A 22,337-nucleotide genomic window follows, 5' to 3' on the forward strand; every position below is an offset into this window, starting at 1 on the left:
AGACACGGATGCCCCACGCCCTGCCCGAAACAGGTAGTCACCGCGGCACCGACAGTCACACCCAGTGATGCAGGACACACTCAGCCACCACACCAGTGCAGACACGGATGCCCCACGCCCTGCCCGAAACAGGTAGTGACCGCGGCACCGACAGTCACACCCAGTGATGCAGGACACACGCAGCCACCACGTCAGTGCAGACACGGATGCTCCACGCCCTGCCCGAAACAGGTAGTCACCGCGGCACCGACAGTCACACCCAGTGATGCAGGACACACGCAGCCACCACACCAGTGCAGACACGGATGCCCCACGCCCTGTGTGAAACAGGTAGTCACCGCGGCACCGACAGTCACACCCAGTGATGCAGGACACACGCAGCCACCACACCAGTGCAGACACGGATGCCCCACGCCCTGCCCGAAACAGGTAGTGACCGCGGCACCGACAGTCACACCCAGTGATGCAGGACACACGCAGCCACCACGTCAGTGCAGACACGGATGCTCCACGCCCTGCCCGAAACAGGTAGTCACCGCGGCACCGACAGTCACACCCAGTGATGCAGGACACACGCAGCCACCACACCAGTGCAGACACGGATGCCCCACGCCCTGTGTGAAACAGGTAGTCACCGCGGCACCGACAGTCACACCCAGTGATGCAGGACACACGCAGCCACCACGTCAGTGCAGACACGGATGCCCCACGCCCTGTGTGAAACAGGTAGTCACCGCGGCACCGACAGTCACACCCAGTGATGCAGGACACACGCAGCCACCACACCAGTGCAGACACGGATGCCCCACGCCCTGTGTGAAACAGGTAGTGACCGCGGCACTGACAGTCACACCCAGTGATGCAGGACACACGCAGCCACCACACCAGTGCAGACACGGATGCTCCACGCCCTGCCCGAAACAGGTAGTCACCGCGGCACCGACAGTCACACCCAGTGATGCAGGACACACGCAGCCACCACACCAGTGCAGACACGGATGCCCCACGCCCTGTGTGAAACAGGTAGTCACCGCGGCACCGACAGTCACACCCAGTGATGCAGGACACACGCAGCCACCACACCAGTGCAGACACGGATGCCCCACGCCCTGCCCGAAACAGGTAGTGACCGCGGCACCGACAGTCACACCCAGTGATGCAGGACACACGCAGCCACCACGTCAGTGCAGACACGGATGCTCCACGCCCTGCCCGAAACAGGTAGTCACCGCGGCACCGACAGTCACACCCAGTGATGCAGGACACACGCAGCCACCACACCAGTGCAGACACGGATGCCCCACGCCCTGTGTGAAACAGGTAGTCACCGCGGCACCGACAGTCACACCCAGTGATGCAGGACACACGCAGCCACCACGTCAGTGCAGACACGGATGCCCCACGCCCTGTGTGAAACAGGTAGTCACCGCGGCACCGACAGTCACACCCAGTGATGCAGGACACACGCAGCCACCACACCAGTGCAGACACGGATGCCCCACGCCCTGTGTGAAACAGGTAGTGACCGCGGCACTGACAGTCACACCCAGTGATGCAGGACACACGCAGCCACCACACCAGTGCAGACACGGATGCCCCACGCCCTGTGTGAAACAGGTAGTGACCGCGACACTGACAGTCACACCCAGCCCCTGGCACGCAGCCGCCTCTCCCAGGGAGCCCCCGGAGCTGCGGGCGCTTTGCACGCGGGGCGGCAGGGCCGGGAGCTGCCCCCGGTGCACGCGCACACACACGCGCGCAGGCAAGCACACGGCGCGCGGCACGGGGCAGCCCCGCGCTCCTCCCCCGGGGCAGCCGGCGCCGCCCCCGCATCACATGGAGCGGGCCGGGGCCAATGGAGCGGGCGCGGCGGCGCGGTGCGGGATGCAGCCGGCGCGGCCCCGGGAGGATGCCCGCGCGGAGCCGCTACAGCCCGGTGGACGATGGCTGCGACGCGCGGGTGCCGCTGCACAGCGAGGAAGCCTTCCAGCACGGCATCGCCTTCCAGGCCAAGGTCAGCCCCGCGCCCGCAACAGGTCTGCGGGGCCCCGAGCATCCCAGCCCGGCCCGGCTTCCCTGCGCTTGGGGTCGGGCCCCGGCTGCTTGCCTGCCGAGTGGTCCACATCGGGTGGCAGGGACGCGGGCACGGGCGCTGCACCAGGATGCGCGCCCGCGCCTTGCCCCGGACAAGCCCCCCAGGCCAGGTGCTCACGGGGAGGCGCGTGGCTCCTGGAAAAGCAGGCTGGCTACCCGAGCCGGCGCCGGGGGGACTTCACGCAGAAAGCAGCCAGGCCTCACCGCGTCGGGGCGGGTTGCGGGGCCGGCCTCTAGCCTGGCGGAGAGGAGAGCTCTCGCCCCCTCGCAGGTGGCCTGACGCAGATTAGAAGTGGGAGTCTTAACCCCCCTCCCCCAGGCTGCGGGGACAGCGGCGGCGTGAACGTGGGGGTCTTGTGCCGTTTCCTTCTCCTGCTGAAGGAGCTGTGTGCTTCTCTAGGATGGGGGAGACGAGCAATTAAATCTCTCCCCCAAATCTAGCTCTTCGGGGAGGAGGGGGGTCTGAATGCTTACAAACATTGCATCTGCTGCGCTGGGCGCTGGCGCGGTTAGGGAAACACGCACCAGAAAAGAAAAGCAACTAAAATGAGGTTGTGCTTTTAATACGTGGAGATTGTGGAAGAACTACGGGCTTGGCTCGCTCGAGTGTAATTCTCTAGCTGCTTTTTCCGTGCTGGACGGCTGCCTCTTTTGCTAGAGAGAGACCTTAGGAGAGAGATTACCTTAATAAACCTTTTTACTTAGTTCTGCTATGGGCTTCTCTTCCCCATCACAGACTCCTGTGGGTATGCCATTCAGGCAGCAACCTTTAGGACGACAGAGCCATTTAGTATGTGGCTTGCTTGTTAAGTGACATTTGCTTGCTGCCAGCGTTTCAAGCTGATTTTTCCAGGGTCAGGACTGGGCCGCGCTGCCTTGAGCTTAAGAGCAGTAGATGTTTGTCCCTAAAGACCTCAGCCAAGCAAGGTGAACGTGGGTGGACTCTTCTACCTTTGCGGAGCCCGCAGAAATCAACGGGGCTTTGCAGGGGACCCAGCCGCGGTCACAGGTGGGGCTGTGGGAAGGTGTTTGAGAGCAAGGTCCCCGCTCTCACTGGCTCTTCTCCCTGCCATGGGTCTGTGCTGTAGGTGGTGCAGACTCCTCACCATTGCTGACGGGTGGGAGGGTTCCCAGGCATCAGCCTACCTCCCTACATCGAATCCCCCATGCCCCGTCTGCAACCCTGCAGGCTGTATCCTTCTGCAGCTGGGGCCCGATGCCAGCTGACATGGATCCTGGCAAGTGCCTTCCCCATCCTGGGAGATCCAGTCCCATCCTTTCCTCCCTGTTTGCTCAGAAAGTCCTTCCTGAGCCATGAGAGTAGGTCACCGGGCTATCCAGACAAGGGCTTTTGTAGAGGAGGTAGAGGCATTTAAAAAGGATGCTCTAGTGAACCCAGATGATCTTTCAAATTGCTGTCCGTGCTCATTTTGTTTTTAGACAGGTGAAAGTACTAAATATGCAGCCAAAAAACCAGGGAACAGAGCACTTACTGGTGTGAGAAGCTGTCACACCTGGGTTTGCAGAGCAGACGCCACACCAGGTCCCTTGCTCCTTCCAGTTGAGGGTTTCCCAGTGCTGCAAAACCTGCAGACTTGAATGTGCACAAGGAGAGCACTAGAGCTGCCTATTAAGCAGCACTTGTTTCAGCCAGGAGGACAGGTCAGGTTTCTCCAGGGTTTCCCTGACTTGCTGACAAAAGAAGTCCAACAGCATACACCGCCCCACACCCTACAGCAACTCCTTCTGACTCATGAGCCAGGTACTCTTATACAGCAGAAACTAAGCATTTTTCAAGCCACCGCCTCCGACTCACGTGGAGGAGGAAGGCAGGCTGCCTGCTGTAGCCGTGTGGAAAGATGGGCTGCACGCAGCAGCAGTGAAGTAATGACAGGACACATGGGAAGGGCTTTGGGAACCGACATTTTTGCTTCGGCTATTCCCCTGCCAAGGCAAGTCGCAGGGTCTGGAGGACGGCTCCCTGCTCTCCCCAGCCCGCTTCCTCGTTGCAGGAGGAGAGCGTGTACGGGAGGTGTGAAATCAGCCCCTGGCCCTTTGCCCCACGCAGATTATTCCTCCATCCATGGGATCTCCCCAAGCCATGAGCCGCTTGTGCTTCCTACTGCGGCGCTTGCTGCTGGTACCTGGCAGCTCTCGCTCCGCGGGTTTGCTGCGCGTGGTTCGCAGTGCCCGCTGTGGCGCAGCTGAAACCTCGTGGCACAGGCCAGCTCCTCCGCATCACTGCTCCCATCACCCCGCTCAGCCAGCCTGGCACACGTGCATGAGCAGATTGTGATGGCACGTGAGGTGGCAGCGCTCTCGCCATAGGGAGCGTAGGGCAAGAACTAGGTCTCCTGCCAGCCCGGGGCATCCAGCATGCAGCTCAATACTAGATGCTGTGGAGGCAGCCAAGGTATGGCTGGACACGCACACTAGCTTGCTGTCATCAGGCCTCCATCTGCCATGAGTGTCAGCACCCCTGCTTAAGGAGCTGCAATGAAATGTAGTCTGTTTTAGCACCCAGGCAGGCCACAGATGCCCGTGCAAGCTCAGCTGGGCACTTGGTGTTGCAGGTGGAAGCTGCTCTTGGTTCAAGAGGGAGCGGTGCAGGATACAGATTCTGGCCTGCCCTCTGGGATCAAGAGGGGAGCTCCACTCAGCTAGGCAAGCAGAAAGGCAGCAGGGAGGTCAAAGAAATCATAGGGAGGTAGGGCAGGAAGGGCCCTCCAGAGGTCATCTAGTCCAACCCCTGCCTGAGGCAGGATCAGCCCTGTCCAAATCATCCCATGCAATCCATAATCTAAACTCCTACATAGGACTCCCATCAGCCCTGACAACTCAGAGGAACCAAGATGTGCTTTCGTGGAAGGAGCTGGCTTTTGCAATCCCAAGTCTAGAAGGACTGTCAGCACTGATAGCATTATCACCGGGAGAGAGAGAAACCCAGCCGCCCAGGGACTAGCTTACTCAAAAGTTGCTGCTTATTCTGAAGATGCCAGGGCCACTTTGCCTCCTGTTCTGCATGTTCTAGACCCATCTCGTGGTTGTGTTTTTCAGTACATCGGCAGCTTGGACGTGCCGAGGCCCAACAGCCGTGTGGAGATCGTTGCAGCCATGAGAAGGATTCGGGTGAGTCCGACAGCACTGGTCCCCATTGCAAGGGGAGGCCGCATTATATTTGCATGTCGATGGAGCCATTTTGTGCCTCCAGCCCCTCTGGTTCTGGCTCCTGCAATTTGCTCCACACTCTTTGCTGCTTTCTAGCCAAGCTCCAGACACCCTGCGTCAAGCCCTGTCCTTTCGGAGGCAGAGCTAGGGAGACCAGTCCCGTCTCCTTTACCTTCTTCAAGATGTTGGTTTCTCTCCGAGTACAACCACCCCTCTCCACCCCAGCTCCCAGCTTGCAGTTCTTAGTACCGGAAATGACTAGTACGAGCACATTTCCACCCCTAGTTGTGCAGCAGGGCTGGGGGAAGAGTCCTGGAGTGATTATTAGCATTGTAGCTTAAACTAGCTTTGATTTCTCAAGTGCAGCTTTGTTGCATCCGAGCCTCAGCCCGGAGGCCAGGCTGAGGTCTGTTGTTTTCTAACCTAGCTGAAATCCTGCGGGTCTTAGTTCTGAGCCTGTTCGTGAAGTGTCTCCAACATCAGCCAAAGCAGATTTTGGAGTCCTGAATTTAAAGCCTTCAGAAGGGATTACCCTCATTTTCCTCGGTGTTTAAACACCTAATTTCATGGAGAACGGTGCTTTTTTTAAAACTTTGCCTGTAATCAGCCGGAGAGCCGATGTATTCATCTCCAGCCATGTGCAGAAATGAGATTTCCCCAGCCCCCGCCTGCCCAGAGACTAAAAGCTTAGACCCTGCTCAAAGGACATAGTGCAGAAGCAGTCTCAATGGTCCAACTATCCTAAAAGGTGGAAGTGAATAGGCAAGAGGCAATGGATGATGGTTGCTGGGGTGGCTAAGATGCTGTGATGATCATTAGTGTATTTTTGATTGCATTGCATTTTTGGCTCGTCAGCCTCAAAATAGCTTTGCTAGAGAGGCTCTTTTCTGGTCCTCAAGTGGATAACACTCTTAAGCAAAAGATAAAAGGTGTTTAATAGCAATTCCTAGCAACTGTTGACAATGGCTGCTTCAGCACTGCTGCTGGGATGATGAATGACTTGATCTCTAGCCTCAAATCTTGGCAGTGCAGGAGTGGGCTGGGGCTGTACGTGGAGCATGCAGCACCCGCAAAACCAGGAGGGGCTGGTTATCCATTAATCTTATCACACTATTTTACATCAGGCCTCCTGAGTCTTTCTTTAACGGGCATGGCATGCCTTTCCATATCATATGGATTGTGCTGCAGGGTCTCATTCAGACACCTCCTGGCTGTGTTGAACAGAAGATGCTACCGTCTCAAAACCAGTTCATTGGCAATAAAACCTAGGTGATAAAGGATGAAGTAGGAGATCTTTGTCGAGACAGTCAGGCAGGGCACAGGATGTGGGCAGTGTAGTGCTAGTCTGCACGCAGAGGCCCTGCCTGCGCTAGACTTCTTGTCTTAAACTCCGAGCTGGCCCAGCTACAAGCAGGGGGAAACCCAGGGCAGGGGTGCACAGGCCACTGATACCACTCGCCTTTTCTTACTGCCTTATTGGAGCATCAGCCAGTCACCGCCACTGCAGCACCCAGCAAACTGGGTGGCATAAAGAAGCTTGTGCTGTGTGACCTCTTCCCTCCAGTCTTTGGAGCGGTCACCAGGATTACCGGCGAGCCTGCTCTCCTGGGTGCCTGCCCACTGGATCACAGGAGACGCCGTGCTGACTTAGCTGCCACCACCCTGCATTACACAGACTCTGTCCCAGTGCCCGGAGCCAGCCCGCTCCACCCCAGCTGGTTTCCTAGGCTCTGGCAGAGCTGGTTGCTCCAGTCCTTTGTTGCTCAGAGGAAGCAATAAGTGCAGGTTCAGAGCTCACTCCCATGTCTAATCCCATGTCTTCAGTCGGTGGCTAAGTACATACTGTCACCATGTGGGAAAAGACATCCGGCCACCCACTCCTGAGCATTCCCCCCACGCTCCTCCCTTTAAATTAGCACGGGTGAGCAAATGAAGGACACAGCCACTTGCACAGCCCACTGCCCAGTCTGTTCCTTCCCAGCTTTACGTGACTCGCGCCCTGCTCCTGCGGCAGACAGAAGTGCCAGGGCACGGGGGCACCCTCCCAGCTCAACGGGCCGCCTGCTTCCAGGAACCAGGTCCCAGAGCCATCAATTCTTGCATCCTGGGACAGCGACATTGCTGTTACAGCGACAGGCTGTTCTGTGCAGCAGGGGCTTGAGGACACCATTGCAAAATAGCCAAAGAGAGATCCTGCTCCCATCCCACAAATTCTTGCAGCGCGATTCAGCAAAGCCATTTGTGCATGTTCAGTCAGAGCCCGCGGGCAACACAAGCTGGAAACCCTTGTTGCCGATCACGCTCCCTTCAGCGAAAGGAAAAAGAGTGCAAATACAATGGGTAGAGCAGGGGAAACCGATGCTCTCTGCAAGTCCCCCATTATGCAGAGCTACACACACATCCGAATCTGCTAATCCTCTCCGTGGATTATTAGCTGCATGCAGTTGCCATGTCATTATATGAGCCTCCGAGTTCCCAGCGGTCCCCTGCTCCCTTTCCCCGTGACAAGAGGGGTGATGAAATGAGGTTGGTATCAGAACAGCAAGACCTGAAAGATGGTGCCGGCAGGCCGCTGTGGTTCCAGCTGCGGGTTATTCGTGGAGTCCAGTCCACAACACAGCTCAGACGGCCTGATCGGGAAGTGCACTTGCACTAATGGCTTTGTAGGAAACCTGGATTCCAGAGGATGAATGTCACAGTCGCTGCACAATTTCTCCTCTCTTGCCCGAGGTGATCCAGGGCTAAGCGTCTGGGAACACTCGCGCTCTAGCCCTTTCTGCATGCCAGGGCAGTGATGCCCTTCGAGAGCTGGCTCTTGGATGCAGAGTGGGTTCATCTGCATAGAAATGGCATCGCCCAGCCCTCCCTGCAGTTGCAGGCCCTCTGTTTCTTTCTGAGAGATACCCTGGCTTGTGCAAGGGGAAGTCCGAGGTACAGCAAGTCTTTGGGGAGGGGCATTGGGTCATCTCTGCTCCCCGATGCTTTCTAGGTAGTAGCTAGTGGGCAGGATTCTGCCCTTTGCGCATAGGGCTCTGCAGGTCCCAGGCCAAGTGGGGGGAGCACAGGGACGCACGTGGAGCAAACACTAGTCACGAGGCAGCTTCTCCAAGCAGGTGCAGGCTCGGAGCTGGGAAGAGGCTGGACCGCACCTGTAGGCGCTCAAAGACCTGGGAGGTGCAAAGCCCTCCCTTCCCAAGCACAGGTGGTAGCATCTCCAGTGCCTCTGCAGGCAGTGCCGTGGCCAGGCAGGTACGGCGTGGGGACCAGCCACCTGCTCCCTTCCAAGGGGACGGGATGGAAGATGGAGCCACGTGGGCTCCACCTGTGGCTTGGGGCAGAAGTAGGGGCTCAGCTGGCGCAGCCCAGATTCCAGCTGTGCAGGAGGCACGATCCCCTGCACAAAACCGAGGCACTCGGAGCATCAAACTCTCCCAGCCACGAGCAGCGCATCCACCACGGTCTCCTGCTGAAGAGGCCATGGAGAGCGGACCAAAAACACCTGGCCCCGAGGAGGATCCATCACACCCCCACTGCCTAGGCCTCTTGCCAAGAGCTCTCCAGGCTTTGCTGTTCCTCTCTCGGGGCACTCAGGTTCGTTTGGGATTTAAAAACCTGTGGTCCCACAGACCTCAAACCCGAGTCAACGACTTCTGTGACATTTTGGCGCTCTTAGAGCCGTGCTGTCAAGTAGAGCCAGGGCCGTTTAGCCACTCCTGTTTACAAGAGCAGTGACTTGCTGACTTCCTTCCCACGTTTCTCCTCCCATCGCCTTTTAACAAACCCAGTGTCTCAAGTTGGGGGTCGGACTCCATGATCTATTGAGGTCCCTTCCGACCCTAGCATCTATGAATCTAAGTTTGGCTGCTCCCCTGCTCTCCCCTCAGCGAGACGATGGCTAAGCATCGGAGAACTGCACTGATCCAGCCATAGCACCGGCACTAATCCGGCTAACGCAGGCGAGAGGCGTGCTGGTTTCTGAGAAGGTGTCTGGCTGGGTAGTTTAGCATCTGATGCTACATGCTCCTGACAGGCAGCCAGCTTCGGTTTAAGGCAGTGCTAGCAGGTTACGTGGACTTGGAAGATTTGCCGAGCGTCTAGGTGCCAACGTAGCCGTCGTACCTGTCTGGAGACAGGACGGGCACCAAGGGAAGAGCCACGGAGATGCTGCTGTTTCTTAGCAAGCAGCCTGCATCACTTGAGGGGCAGGAAAGGGGGTTTTGCAGCAATTCACTGATGGGGTCTCCATTCATCCACCACCTCCCTGCTACTCTCTCCCCCGCCAGCTGCACCCACATGCCTTCCCTGGCTCCACTTGTCCTTTCACCTTCATCCCCCGTGGACGAGACACCTCAGGCGGGCACGTTGTCTGCGCTACGCTGGCTGCCATCTGCTCCGTCTGGTGAGAATATTGATCAGCGCTATCAATCAATGTCCTGCCAGACAGAGCAGAGCTGCAGCGTCGGAAAAGGACAATTAGTCACCCAGACGGACCGGCAGGGGAAGCCAACGGGGCATCGGCGAGCCACCGGCACAGAGAGGAGGGAGGCGATGCGGTAACCCAGCTCCCGGGCAGCGCGTCTGGTCCCGTCACCTGGTCTGCCACCAGCACAGGGCGCAGACCTTTGCATGCCGCTCCGCTGCAGTTCAAGGCCCGTCAGATGTGTGGCAATAGGGATTTCATGCGGTTTCAAGCTGTCACATATGATTAGGCTAATTGCTTGAGCCAGGTCCCTCAAAGGTAGAGTCAATCATTGCATTTTAAGACCTTAATTAAGTGTTAATTGCAGTCAGTTTTAGCCCCAATCCCTCATTAGTTTGTTTTCCCTTCCTTTGTCAGCACTGTAGCTCCCTGCCGCCCCTTGGTAGGAGGGGAAACCAGGTGTGGACAGAACATCCTACACCGGACACAGAGGTCATCTCAGGGGAGAGAGGCTCTGGGAGAAGTCCCGTTGCCTTCCCCATGCCCAGAGGATGGGGTCCACAAGGCTTCCTCCCAGTCAGCCACTGGGGCTATTAACCAAAGCCATACAGCCACCATTGCCATGGGCCCATTCCCCAGACCTGTTCCTTGGCCGAGTGGCTGGGCACACGCAGACAGGAGAATCTGCCTTCCTCTTCACGGTCTGTGCAACTTGCTCTGCTCCTGCTCCCATGGAGAAGACCATCCTTTGCATCCCTTGGTCCTTCCTCCACTGAGCCACAGGCAGTTGCTTTATATAGTCCTACCTGTTCTTTCCCAGCATGCCTTGCAGCATCCTGCAACTCCCACAATCCCTCTCGGGACTACGTCTCCCAGAATTCCTTGGTGCTAAAGGGAGCCTCTGCAAGCACTTTGTTAGAGCCCAGTTGGAGGGTCCTGACGCTCAGCCTAGAGTCCATCCTCGCTTCGCTGCAAAGCGGCGTCTTGCTCTCTGCTTTCGCATCCCTCTTTCATTCGCTTGACTGATCATTTCTGTTCGCCCCCTGTTTTTGCTCCTGCCCAAGACGGGGCAGCTCTACAGACCCTTTGCTGCTGAACATGAATACCGATTCTCTCGACGCTTTGCTCTATGAGTGTAAAACCCTTGGGCTTGTTTCTGTTCACCCAGCCCTCTGTTTAACGCTGGATTTGGGGGTGGGGGATATACACCGCTGTGACAGAGGAGTGTAGGCCCTTCTGTGTGGCCACATCCCACAAACCTAAATTTTTTGGTCATTTTGGATGTCTCAATCCTGAGCTCCTATTCAGAGAGGAGGCTGCATGTCATCGATAACAGATGGATGGAGGGATCAGCCAGTGAAATGTGTAATCTCTAAGCAACAGTGACCTTTTAATGTCTTCCTTGCATTGCTGAAAACCGGATGGCTTCTTAAGTGAGGGGGTGGAACTCGTCACGCATGCTAACATTGTTTTGCATGGAAGTCTTGATGGATCGGGGTTAGCTGAAGGCTAATACACAGAGCAGTTAAACATATAAAAGTTAAATTAAACTGTTAGCACCAAACTGAACAAGGGAGGGCTTTTCAGTCAGCGTTAAAACTGGTAAATGCAACGAGGCAGGTACTTTTGGATTGTAAAGCAAAGTAGCCTTAGCACTGCAATCATCTTACAGGGTGCAGGAGCACCTGGATTCACGGACGGGGTGGAGAAGACCTCTTCTAGACCTTCCAGCTGGTTTGAAATAAAGTGGCTTTTCCAACACTAATATTTCTAGGCTGCAGAGGCACAGGAGGATGGAATATCATGGCTTTCAAATGACATTAGTGTGGAACGGTCAATCTTGGCTCAAACCGGCTTCTGTCTGTGTGTTGGAAAAATGTAATTGAGGTGGCAACCAGACTTATAGCAAGTGTGTTTGGTTAATGCACGAACGAGCAGGCCCCTGCGTCCGAGGGACAGTCGCGCTGGCAGCGGGCTCAGGTGAGCAAAGCCTGTGTATGTGGGCGGCCTTCATCCCATCTCTCCTGCCAGCGTGGCCCTGGCTCCTAGCCTCCTTGGCTGAGGTTGTCGCCTGGGGCCTGCAAACTCCAGAGCAACTGGCCAGGATCCAGGCACGGAGGGGGAAGCTGGTGGATGCGAGCGAGGGTTGCTTTTAAATAGGTTTTCCTTCAGTCTGTCCCACCCAGAGTCAGCTAGGAGCCTTCTTCCTTCCTGTCTGCGAGCGAGTCTGCGCCCTGCGCCTGGAAGATGCTGGTCCTGCTGCTCTGGGGACAGGCACCTTTGTAGATGCGATTTCTGCCTCGGGCCCCGTGTGTCCGATTCCTTCTGCGTGGGTCCCATGGGAAAGTGGCCGCAAAGGACGCTGGCCATTAACAGAACAGGGCTTCGACCTGTGCTTGCTTTCTCCCTCCTGCTTTTGCTCTGTTTTGCACAGATGCCCGACAACCTCCTTCAGGTCTGCAGCAAATGCCGCTGATAAAGCCGCTCAGTAACGCTTCTCAGCGGCAAGGGGGGCAGCGGGGGCGGAAATAGCATTGGTGGGGATGCAGGGACTCCGAAAAGGCACGAAATGAGTTCTTGTCCCCTGTTGCTGTGGCTATAATGCGCTCTCACAACAGCCTTTCCCAGGCCAGATGGGCTCTTTGGATGAGCGGGCAACTGCCCAGGGCTGGGGCCGGGGTGCCCAGCACTGGTGCAGGTCAGGGCACGTGCAACCCATTGCTACAGGGAATAGCTGAGTCCATGCAACACAAGCCCTCTGTCCTGGTGAACTCAGCAGGCCTTCATCAGGGAAGACAAGCCAGGAGCTGGGCTGTGCCCCCTGGAAGGAGCAATGGGGTGACGGGAAAGCAGGGCTTTTGCTTTGGCGTGCGAGGGGAAGAGCCCTTTCGTGATACCACGGGGTGGCCGTGTGGATCAGGCTCTCTCCATCGCTGTCCCCTCCCTACAGCAGAACCCAAATCCTGGTGTGGCTAGTGCCCGGGGGCAAGGGCTCCCAGCCATGGAGTCCTTTACTCGCTCGCGTTGCTGCCGCCTCTGGGGACACACCAGCCTCTTGCCTGTCTCGCTTCCCTGCACCTAAGCTCAGGGCCGAGGAGCTGGGAAATGCAGGCTGGAGTTAATCATTCCTGGGTGACCGGGTGGTGCTGCCGTCCCGTGTCATTAGCATTCCCGGGGAAGGGGTAACGGCCCGACACATCAGCCACGTGGTAAAGAGGCCTCGGAGGTCAGGAGCAATTAGCGGGAGTGGAAAGGGGCCACAGCAAAGCAGCCTCAGATGCCAAGCAGGCCTAACCTGAGGTCATCTAAGGACACCATCATGGCTCACGATGGGGCAGGGATACGTGCATCATTTACACAGTGAATACAGGTCCCTGCCACGGTTGCAGAAGCCACGAGGCACTGCTGAAAGGAGAGCACAGGACGCAGCCGGCTCTTTCCCTCCAGCAAGTTTGCATCGCTGCAGCTGGAAATGGAGCGGGGCATGGACCCCAACGTTTGCAGCAGTCACGCAAGGGGGCAGGATGGACTCTTCAGCTGAAGGCCCCACAGCGCCCAGCCTGATGCACCGCTCCAGGCAGCTGCGCGCTGTCCTGTCCAAGTTCGTGACGCCCACACACATGCTGCCTGAGATGTTCTGGCTTGCGCCGCTGTTGCTGCAGAGAGCCAAGGAGCGATGTTGGCGGGGACCCTGGGGGAGAGCGAAATCCCACGGCGGAGAACGTGTCCATGTGGTGCTCTTCAGCTGTCCTGGCTCCGGCTCAACAAGAGGCCGGCCCTTGGCCCTGCATGAGAAACCTTCTGCCTCTCCAGCATCCCACCGTCCAGGCGCCCCAACACCCTGCCTGTCCCAGGCTAACAAGCCAGCACAAAACCGCCTGACTGCCAGGCCTGGCACTCACCTGACACCTCTCCTGCCCCCCATGTGCCTTTCCGGGGAGGCTTGCTCTTCTCCTTGCCTGCATCTATCTTGCTGGGGTCATTTGACCCCAGCAGACTTCCTGCCTATGGCAAGGGAGCTGGACCCGATGATCTTGCGAGGTCCCTTCCAGCCCCTAATGTCTATGAAATCATGCCTGACCTGATGTGACCAGACAGGCCAGCCCCTGCCAGGCTGCACAGTCCCTAACCTCAGCCCTGGCTTTCTCAGCGCCCACCCGGCCCCCTGAACAGAGTACGCTCTGTTCCCCACCACTGCTGCGTGCCAAGTCCGCAGCCAGAGGTCAAGGGCCGGACCTGCTGGCATTGCCGTTCCAGGCCTTGCCTGGAAGATGAGGCCTAAAAGAGCAGCCTTGCACCCATGCATGCAGGTGCTGCATTATTTAGCGTGCTCCGCACCGCCACGTGACGGCAGCATCAAGGATTCTCGCTGCATCTTGACCGCTCCAGCCAGAGCCGGTGTTAGTGAGCTCGTTAGCTACCCGCTGTCCCTTCCCCAGGAACTTCCCCTGAGGCTTGCATGCCTGGCTGACAAGGGGGTCACTGTGATCGGGGGGGGCAGGGAAGTCCCCAGATGCACAGGGGGAGCTCTGGGAGGAGCGACGGCTTCCTAGACCCCAGATCAGCTCCTGCATATTTCTGCACATTGCAGGAACACTCGGAGGATACAGCTGCAATCAGGGCCCTGTTGTGCCAGGGGCTGTACAAGTGCCAGCCTAGAGGAGTGTGAAAGGGTACAAGCCTGAGGTATGTCTACCATAGGGGCATATCCACCAGGAGCTTGGCTCAGGCTGGATTCATTCGTGCAAGGCGCTGTGCAGCCATCAGATGGAAAACGAAGGTGCTGGGCACCCTGAACTGAGGCTGTAGACATGAATGATTCACCCCCAGCCATTGCTTCCACCCCCGCTCTACCAGATGTCCCCATAGATGAGTAGGGGGGACGTGATAGCCAGATCCTTCCCCCGCAAGTGAAATGGTCCCGGTGAGGCGGTATTACCACCCGGCTGCGTGTGGGTCCTTATTAGACCAGGGGGTTCCTGGGAGCGATGGTCCCACAAAAGGACTTTTGTCGAAGAGGCACAAAAGGCCAGATGATACCCCTCGCGTGGGGCTCTCCGAGGGAGCTGGCAGCATTGCAGCAACAAAAAGGCTGCTGTCAGCCCAGCCTTCCTGAAAGGGGCGCAGAGGAAGGGGTGCGGCCCTCGTCCAGGACCTCACGGCCTTCCCCCCTTGCTGGGACCACGCACACCTTGCTGTCTCCTTGGGGCAAAGGGGGTGGCTGCAGACACAGCTGTGCCCGCGCTCCTTCACAGAGGTCACGCTTGCCTTCTCCAGGACTTGTCTTGGGAGTGGAGGCAGAGGGAGGCCGTTTAAAGAGGATTTTGTCGCTGCCTTTCAGCTGAACGTGCCCAAACTGAAGGGCCGGCCGGCACTGACCAGCCAGTCGGGCTGGCTCCGGTTTAGTCAGTTTAGAAACCTAGAGGAGTTTCCCTTTGCTGCGCAAGACAGCGCCCAAGCCCAGCGCCTCCCTTCCCGACGCCTCCGGGAACCCTTTGTTCTCGGGCAGCGCCGCACCCTGCGGAGGAGACCAGGTCGTTCACCTCGGCAGAGTCCGTCCTCCTGCCACAAATGCGGTCCCTGGCTCTCGCGCAGCCCACGTCTCCTCCTTCCCTCCAAGCAGCTGCAGAGCCTCTCCGGTGCTTCGAGCGTCGGGGGGGCTGCCCCAGTTACCCAGCTGGGACAGGGAAGGCACTGTCCAGGGTCCCCTGAGGACCAGCAGCTGGAATGAAGTGCCAGGCCCTGGAGGAAGCAGCGCTCAGGGCAGTGCCCCCGCATGCACAAGCTTCACGCGTCATTCAGCCGCCCCGTGCCTCAATGATCTGGGCTGTAAGATGGGGTCATGCCTTCCCCACTCACAGAAATGCCAGGAAGGATGAGCTTTGCAGAAGGCCCTTTTTTGGGGAAGCAGGTGGAGTCGCCACGGCTGGATGCTGCTCCTGTCCAAGGTGTGTGTTAATGGGAGCAGGCGGCACAGGCCCTGGCAGGGGTGATGAGCTGTGCAAGCCACTTCCCGGAAGGAGGGGGTTTTCCAGCGTGCATCTCCTGCTGACCTCCTACCATACAAACATGGGCTTCCTGGGGACCTCAGCCTCCCTCGGCCATCAGCCCCTGGGGAGGCTTTGCCCGTGATGTGCAGCATCCCAGCCAATGCTTTCCCTGACTGGAAGGGGCTGTAGCAACCCAGGCTGGCAGTGCCCCAACATCCACCCATGAAGCTGCTGCAGGAAGAGCTGGGTCCAGAAAGCTGGTCTGGCTCCCGCTGGCTTGTGGCTTCCAGACTGGAGGAGCAAGCACCAGCGGGGGTCTCTGCAACCCCATGAGGTTGTGTGTGCTGCAGCCTAGCGCCCTCCTCGCACACGCGTCCACAGGCGTAACGGGCACTTGGAAGCACCCAGCAGTGTCCAGCAGGCCCAGGGCTGGTGCAGAGCCACACTGCCGGTCACTTCCCGCTCGCCCAATCTAATTCAGCGTAGATGAGCAGCCCAAGCCTCCCTCCATCTGATCACGCTCAGCAGCCAACCTGGAGCAAGGCGGTGGCTTCAGTCCAGCCCGTCAGGGCAGATGTCTGCATCAGAAATGCTGTGCTGGGACTTTGGTAGGGATGCTGGCAGAGACGGGCGCACACTGTCCAGCCAAGGAGTCCCGGTCCCAGCTCCGACTCGCTTGCTGTCACTTCCACTCCCCAGCTGCTGGACATGACTGTAGTCTCCCAGGGCTTCCCCGCCCCATCTCAGAGCAGGATTCGACCCTCCTGCCTCGCATGAGATGAGCCAGCGCATTTCTGGGCTTGTTGCATGCACACGAGGCTGCGTCTATGCCCCGTTGCTCGAGGACCGTAGCTTCACCCCAGCATCAGCAGAGCCGGACGCAGGCTCTGGGTGGATGGAGGTGACACTGCAGTTACGACACCTGCGGCCAGGTCGTCCTCGCGACACTGCTGTGCCTGGCCGCGCTGCCTGCCTCGTGAAACCCGGCCCCCGTTTCGCTGGGGAGAAGGGCAGACTCGGTAAAGGAGGCAAAGGGACTCTGCTCTCCCACCGGCGGAGCACCTGGCAAGCATGATGGATGTGGGAGTTGTTCTGTACGAACACAGGAACACCACTTGTCAGCAAGGGTGGCGAGATGTTTTCTTTGGGAATACAGGGTTCATGCAGACGAGGCCTGTCTGGAAAAACAGGCAGGAAGGAAAAGAAAGGCCTGAGATAAGGCCCCGAACAGCAAGCGATCTTTAGGACGATTAGCCTTTGCCTCTTACTTGGCCAACTACAAAGCTGGTGGAAGCCAGGACAGGAAAAGACCTGCGAGCACAGAACAACAGAGGAGCTCGGGCAGGATTTATCACCTCCTTCTGAAGACAAGGGGCGTCATTTTGGGAGGGGAAACTGCTAGACAGACATGGGACCTGGCTGGGACGGCTGGAGAAGCCAGGTGCATGGGTCTCCACCGCCAGGTGGGAATGCTTTAGCTAAGCTACACGGGCATCATTACAACTACTTTCCCTCCAGTGCATTCTTCCTCTCCCTAAAGCAAGCGGTGCTTCAGTTTGGAGAGGCTGTTTCATCGCTGTACGCCCCCCCAGGTCACCGAGAAGGACCTGCTGGAAAAGGGCCCAGTCCTCCAGCCCTGCTGGGCCCAGTTGAAGTGTGGGAGAATCACAGGCTCCTGCGCTGGGACAGGTGAAGGCATGAAGCTGGCACGAGGCCGGGTGTCTCTGGAGGGACCAGAGGAAGGGACGTGCTAGCCTCGCCCCACAGAAGGCCGTGGTCCCGGTAGGCAGCTTTTGTGCAGGGAGCGAGTTGCAGGAGCTGTAATAATTCAAGGAGTGGAAGGGGCTGATTTGAACAAGAAGAAAGGGCTTATTCAGGTTTTGCCCAGCGCTCCCCGCGTCCATTGTGCTCCAAGCTGGCTTTCTGCTCTCTGCTGGACAGCTTTATGTTTCCAAGGCTCATAAATCCTCCCTCCCCGCCGGATGGGAGGCGCGCTCCTGTGCTCTGCTGCATGCTCAGGAGGGTCTGTTTGCACGTTGCCCAGTGACTGCGAGCACCAGCTCCGACTATGACACGCCGGCTCCTCGTGATGCCTTAACGACCTTCGCTCCGTGTTCCCAGGACAGAGGACCTGGGCAGCTCGATGTGCTGCAGGGTGGGGGAATGAAAGCCCTTAGCTACTTGGCAGAGCTGGTAAGATCACCCGGCTCCAGCCGTCTGCTCCTTTCAAAGATGTGGGGGAAACTAATGGGATTAAAAACTATCCCATTCAAACCCTTGGAGCTGAAGCTTCTCTAACATGAGAGCCAAGAGCTGGTGCTACCGGCACCCGTTGCTTGCAGGGTAGCTCCAGGTTCGTGTACAACCGCGGGAACCTGGTTCAGAACGGGGAACTTTCCATTAATGTCAATGCTTTAGGCGTCTCTGCATTGTTAGCATCTACAGCCACCCCTTGGCCCCTGAGGCTCCTGCCTGCAGTGGCCGTGGGAGGGAGAGGCTTCTTTTCACATTGCTTAAATAAGCTACTTGCTGCAGCACAACAAGGTGCCCACTTAGGTGCAGGAGCACAAATAGGTTTCCAGCAAGCTCCGGGGATTGGGGACAGCCCTTCCCCGAACGGGGCAGAACCGCACAGGTCTGCCCCTCCTTGCCACCTACCTCCTGGGGCCGTCTAGCTGGCACGTTTGGGGACGGGGTGGAGGCTCAGTCTTCTGGAAGAAAATAGCGTGTCCGTCAGCAGGACGCTTCTCGTCGCGAAGCCGCTGATGTCTGGCGCAGCACCAGGCCAGCTCTTCCTTTCTGTCCCTAGGTCCCTTGAAAGCTAAATCCTCAGCAAAGTGCCTGAAAGCTCATCTGACATCTCTCCCGTGTATTCAGTTTGTCCAATAAAAGCTACTATCAGGAATCCCCCTTGCTTCCTGCATGGATCTGGACCATCACAGCTACAACACTCCAACTTCGGGCGTTGGACCTCCTGAGGTCCCTTCAACCCTCGTTTTTTATGATTCAGTGAACCCTACTAAGATTTTTGTTGCCCATTCAGCTAAAATGCTGCGGAGCTGCTGGCTCAGAAGAGGTGACCCAGCCTCTGTGCGGAGGTCCAAGCAGGCTCTGGTACGTCCCTGGCTCTGCTTTAAAAACATCACCTGCCTGACGATTGCAACGTGCTGGGTTGGGTGCCAGCGGCTATGGTGATTCCCCACAGACTAGCCCCGAAGGGCAGGGGCACCTCCCAAGCCCCACAGGCCTTTCCATTTATGATGATATTCTCCTTTCCATAACGAAGGCCCCACTGACATAATTAATCACCTTAAGCATTGCTTCCTATTCCTGGAAGATATTCCTGGGGCTAGCTACCGCATGTCATTTCGAATGCGCATTAGTCCGCTCTCTTTCACTGGCAGACACATGTGTAATTTATATCTGCTTGGGTGGAATTAGCCGATGAAATATGCATCACCCAGCTCCATTACCATTTTTACTCGTGCAGCTCTTGGCTCTCAGGTCCGTTAATATTGCACACTAACAGCGCGTGGGGCCACGGGAAAGGCAGCGCATTACACACAGATGAATGCAGAAGGGTTTCTAGAGGTTTGGCTTCCTCTAGAACAGAGCAGCACTGGAGATTAATGAAGCTGCAAAATTAAAGACAAGGCAGTTCCCCTTTCTGGCTTTCATCCTTATAATATCCCCCAGCTAGTCTCTTGAGCTTGGACAAACCTCTCTCTACAGACCCCTACTCGTGCCTATTGGCCTCTCCAAATGCTAGTCTAGTGTCCAAACACGGTTTTAGCTCCTGCCTGGTCCAGAAGAACAGCTCTGGAGCTCCTGGAGCTGGCAAGGAAACTGAACATGGCCAAAGGGCATTTGATCCTCGGTAACCTTGACAGATGTAGAAGAAACTCATATATCATTTCAATAACAGGGGAAAATAGCCAAGGGACAAAGAAGCCCAAAGAGCCAGGATCAAGTTAACCCATGAATGCCCTGTGTCCCCTACACCAGTGCACATTTGCCATTGCAGGGGATAACGCTGACTAGCTTGAGCCCATTTTGGAGCAGTTTGTGTCGTATAAACCCAGGGAGCTACAGGCACTTCAAAGGTAGTCCTAGAAGCTCTCACTTGAAAGAAAGCAACCAAGTGACTGATGCTGGATCCTGCCTGCTTCTGCGGGCAGAGATGGAGCAGGAAGCATTGGCCTGAGCTGATGCAGCTCCCCAGTGCGGCGCTGCGGGCACCCCTTGACGTGCCCTGAGACCGTGGGCCTCTCAGGCTGAACTGGAGCTGCCCCTCAGGACTGTGGGGCCCCTGCAAAGTGCTGCCACCCCGGACCGGGAGGGTTCGATGCCTTGCAGCTGCATTTCAGGATGCAAAGAGCTTCAGCCGCTTGGATGCCAGGTCAACTACTGTCCTGCCCTGTCCCATCTTGCTTCCAGCTGAAGACCTGGCAAGTCCCAGCCCCGGTCCATCCTGCTCAGATCGATGTTCACAGGTCGTGAGCAGGCTCCAAGCGCAGGTGAAGAGTGAAGCTCCAGTGCCTCCGTGGCAGGCGGGTCTGGGCTGCATGGCTGAGGGGGCAAGGCAGGCGGTGGATAAGGAGGAACCAGGGGACGCCGGCTCCGGCTGGTGCAGGATCAGGCCTGCCACGTGGTTTGGCAGAGTCTCAGCACCCCCTAGGTGCTGCCAAAATCGCTCTTGGCCAGGACCCTTTCCATGCAGGACCCCTGTCCCAGGCCTGCTCAGGACCCGACTGCTGCTAGGGCGGGGGGTGGCACCGAACAGGGCATTTGCCCCAGGGGAGGCTGTCTCCCCTCCAGACACATGCACAGGGCCCAGATGCAGCATGCATTTCCTGCCACATCTTTGCACTCCCCGCTTGCTGCTGCGGTGCTCCGGTCCCTGAGCCCAGTCGCTCTGCAGCATGGGCTCACTCTCCCCTTCTGCATCTGCACCTTGCTTGCAACGATGGGAATGAAGCAGGATTTGTGCTGTGGCCGCAGGCCCCATCGGAGACTTGTACAGTCACCTGAGCCTGGGACAAGGGAGCAGGCGGCGGGTCAGGAGCGAGGGGCTGGGTGCGGCCGCAGCGCACGAGGGCGTGATGCAGCTGATGACAACCACCGCCTGAGCGTGCGAGAAGTTCACGCGGTCTCCCAGGACTTCAAACCGCGCCACCACTGTGGCCCCGCGCCCCCGCAGCCATTAGCATTCACTCCTGCACTCGCAGCAGAACGTGTCTCGCAAATTTAGCTGCAGATTCACACGTGCCGGGGCTATAGATAGACTTTTAAACAGCTGGTCTCCCAGCAGTAATTCATGGGAGATCAAAAGGTTGCTGCTGAATCGGGGTGGTGCCCGACACCGTGGGCCTGCTGGAGCGCTGGAGGTTTAGGAGCAGCGATGGCCGTGACGCTATCCCTGCCAGTGCCTAAGCACCCCTAGACAGTCCCTTCCCACCAGACAGTGCCCCTCACCCTGCCCAGCCCCAGGGCAAAGCGCGGAGCCCAGGGGTGAGAGTCATGCATCACCGTACCCCACGCCTTGCAGCAGAGTCTGGTTTGGGGGTGATGCTGATGGGGGAGACGCCTGTGTGAATCCACACGCATCAGGAAAGCACCAGCCACCGTGAGGGCAGCCCCCTGCCAACATCCGGGGGCAGACGCTTGGAGAGGAGAAGGGCGAGCCACGTTCCTCTTACGCAGCAGCCGCCTGCGCCTCTGCTCTAGACAGGACACCAGGCGGATGAAGCCCCTGGGCTTGTTCGGGGATAGAAAGTTGATCTCCCAGACAAGACATGGGGGCACTCTGGGAGTTTTAGAAGCAAAAATGTCCAGCCCAGGTTGTTCCAGCTGCCGCCCAGGCAAAGAAAACGCTCCCCTGGCCTCGCACACGTGGTGCCTCTCTGAAGGTGCAAATGAGCAACCACAGGCAGCAAATCCCTGGGTCTTTTTTATTTTTTAATCCTGTTTTAAATGTAGCCCCTTTCAAAACGAGTAGTGATTTGAATCTGTAACGAGCTGCAAGCCATCCTCTCTCTGAGCCAGGAGAGGCTTTCACAGCCGCTGAGCTGTGAAAATTGCCTTTGAAGGCAGCGCAAGCCTCTGGGCTGAGGCTTGCGATGGAGACCGACAGGCCTCCTGTGTTGCTGAGGCTCAGGAGAGGAGCTGAGCCGCGTGGCAGCCCACGTAACGTGGACATCGGTAGCCTCCGCGCTGCTGGTTGCAGGGATGGAGCTATCAGGCCGTCCCAGCAATGGCTCCCTTGCTGATTCCCCCAGCTCCGTTACAGCGCAGTTTATGTTATTAGGCTATTAAAATGGGGATTTATAATCCCTGCTTTCAAGCTGCGGTAACTTCTACATCAAGGCAAGCCAAAGCGTTTTTGTTTAGCTAGAGGAGATCACGACAGCAATACTGGCTCTGACGGGGCCCGGTTGACTTAAGCCGGTCAAAGATCTGGCCAAGGGAGGCCAGTTTCTGAGTGAGGAAAACTCAATATTGGGCACGAGACTTGTGTTTCAAAACGAAGCCTCAGAGGCGACTAAAGGATTGGGTCCATACACAAAGCCGTGAGGTCTCGTGGCTGTTTCTGCTGGCTGTATCAAAGGCAAGGACTCCTCGCTGTGATGGGATTGGGAGCGGGAGGCACCTGCAGACATGGGGCT

At 57.6% G+C, this 22,337-nt stretch overlaps 1 protein-coding gene across 2 annotated transcripts in view; it reads left to right on the plus strand.

Moving 5' to 3' along the window:
- The first annotated feature begins 1,794 nt into the window (after positions 1–1,794).
- Positions 1,795–22,337, plus strand: part of LOC102569093 (carboxyl-terminal PDZ ligand of neuronal nitric oxide synthase protein) — a 28,290-nt gene continuing 7,747 nt past the window's right edge. For both annotated transcript variants that reach the window (XM_019475754.2, XM_019475755.2), the window contains exons 1-2: positions 1,795–2,014; positions 5,152–5,223. In XM_019475754.2, the coding sequence (XP_019331299.2) occupies positions 1,856–2,014; positions 5,152–5,223 (231 nt within the window). In that variant the 5' untranslated portion in view covers positions 1,795–1,855. The remainder of the gene's footprint in view (positions 2,015–5,151; positions 5,224–22,337) is intronic.

The sequence above is a fragment of the Alligator mississippiensis genome, chromosome 12 (genome assembly GCF_030867095.1).
Source record: "Alligator mississippiensis isolate rAllMis1 chromosome 12, rAllMis1, whole genome shotgun sequence".
Classification (NCBI taxonomy): domain Eukaryota; kingdom Metazoa; phylum Chordata; order Crocodylia; family Alligatoridae; genus Alligator; species Alligator mississippiensis.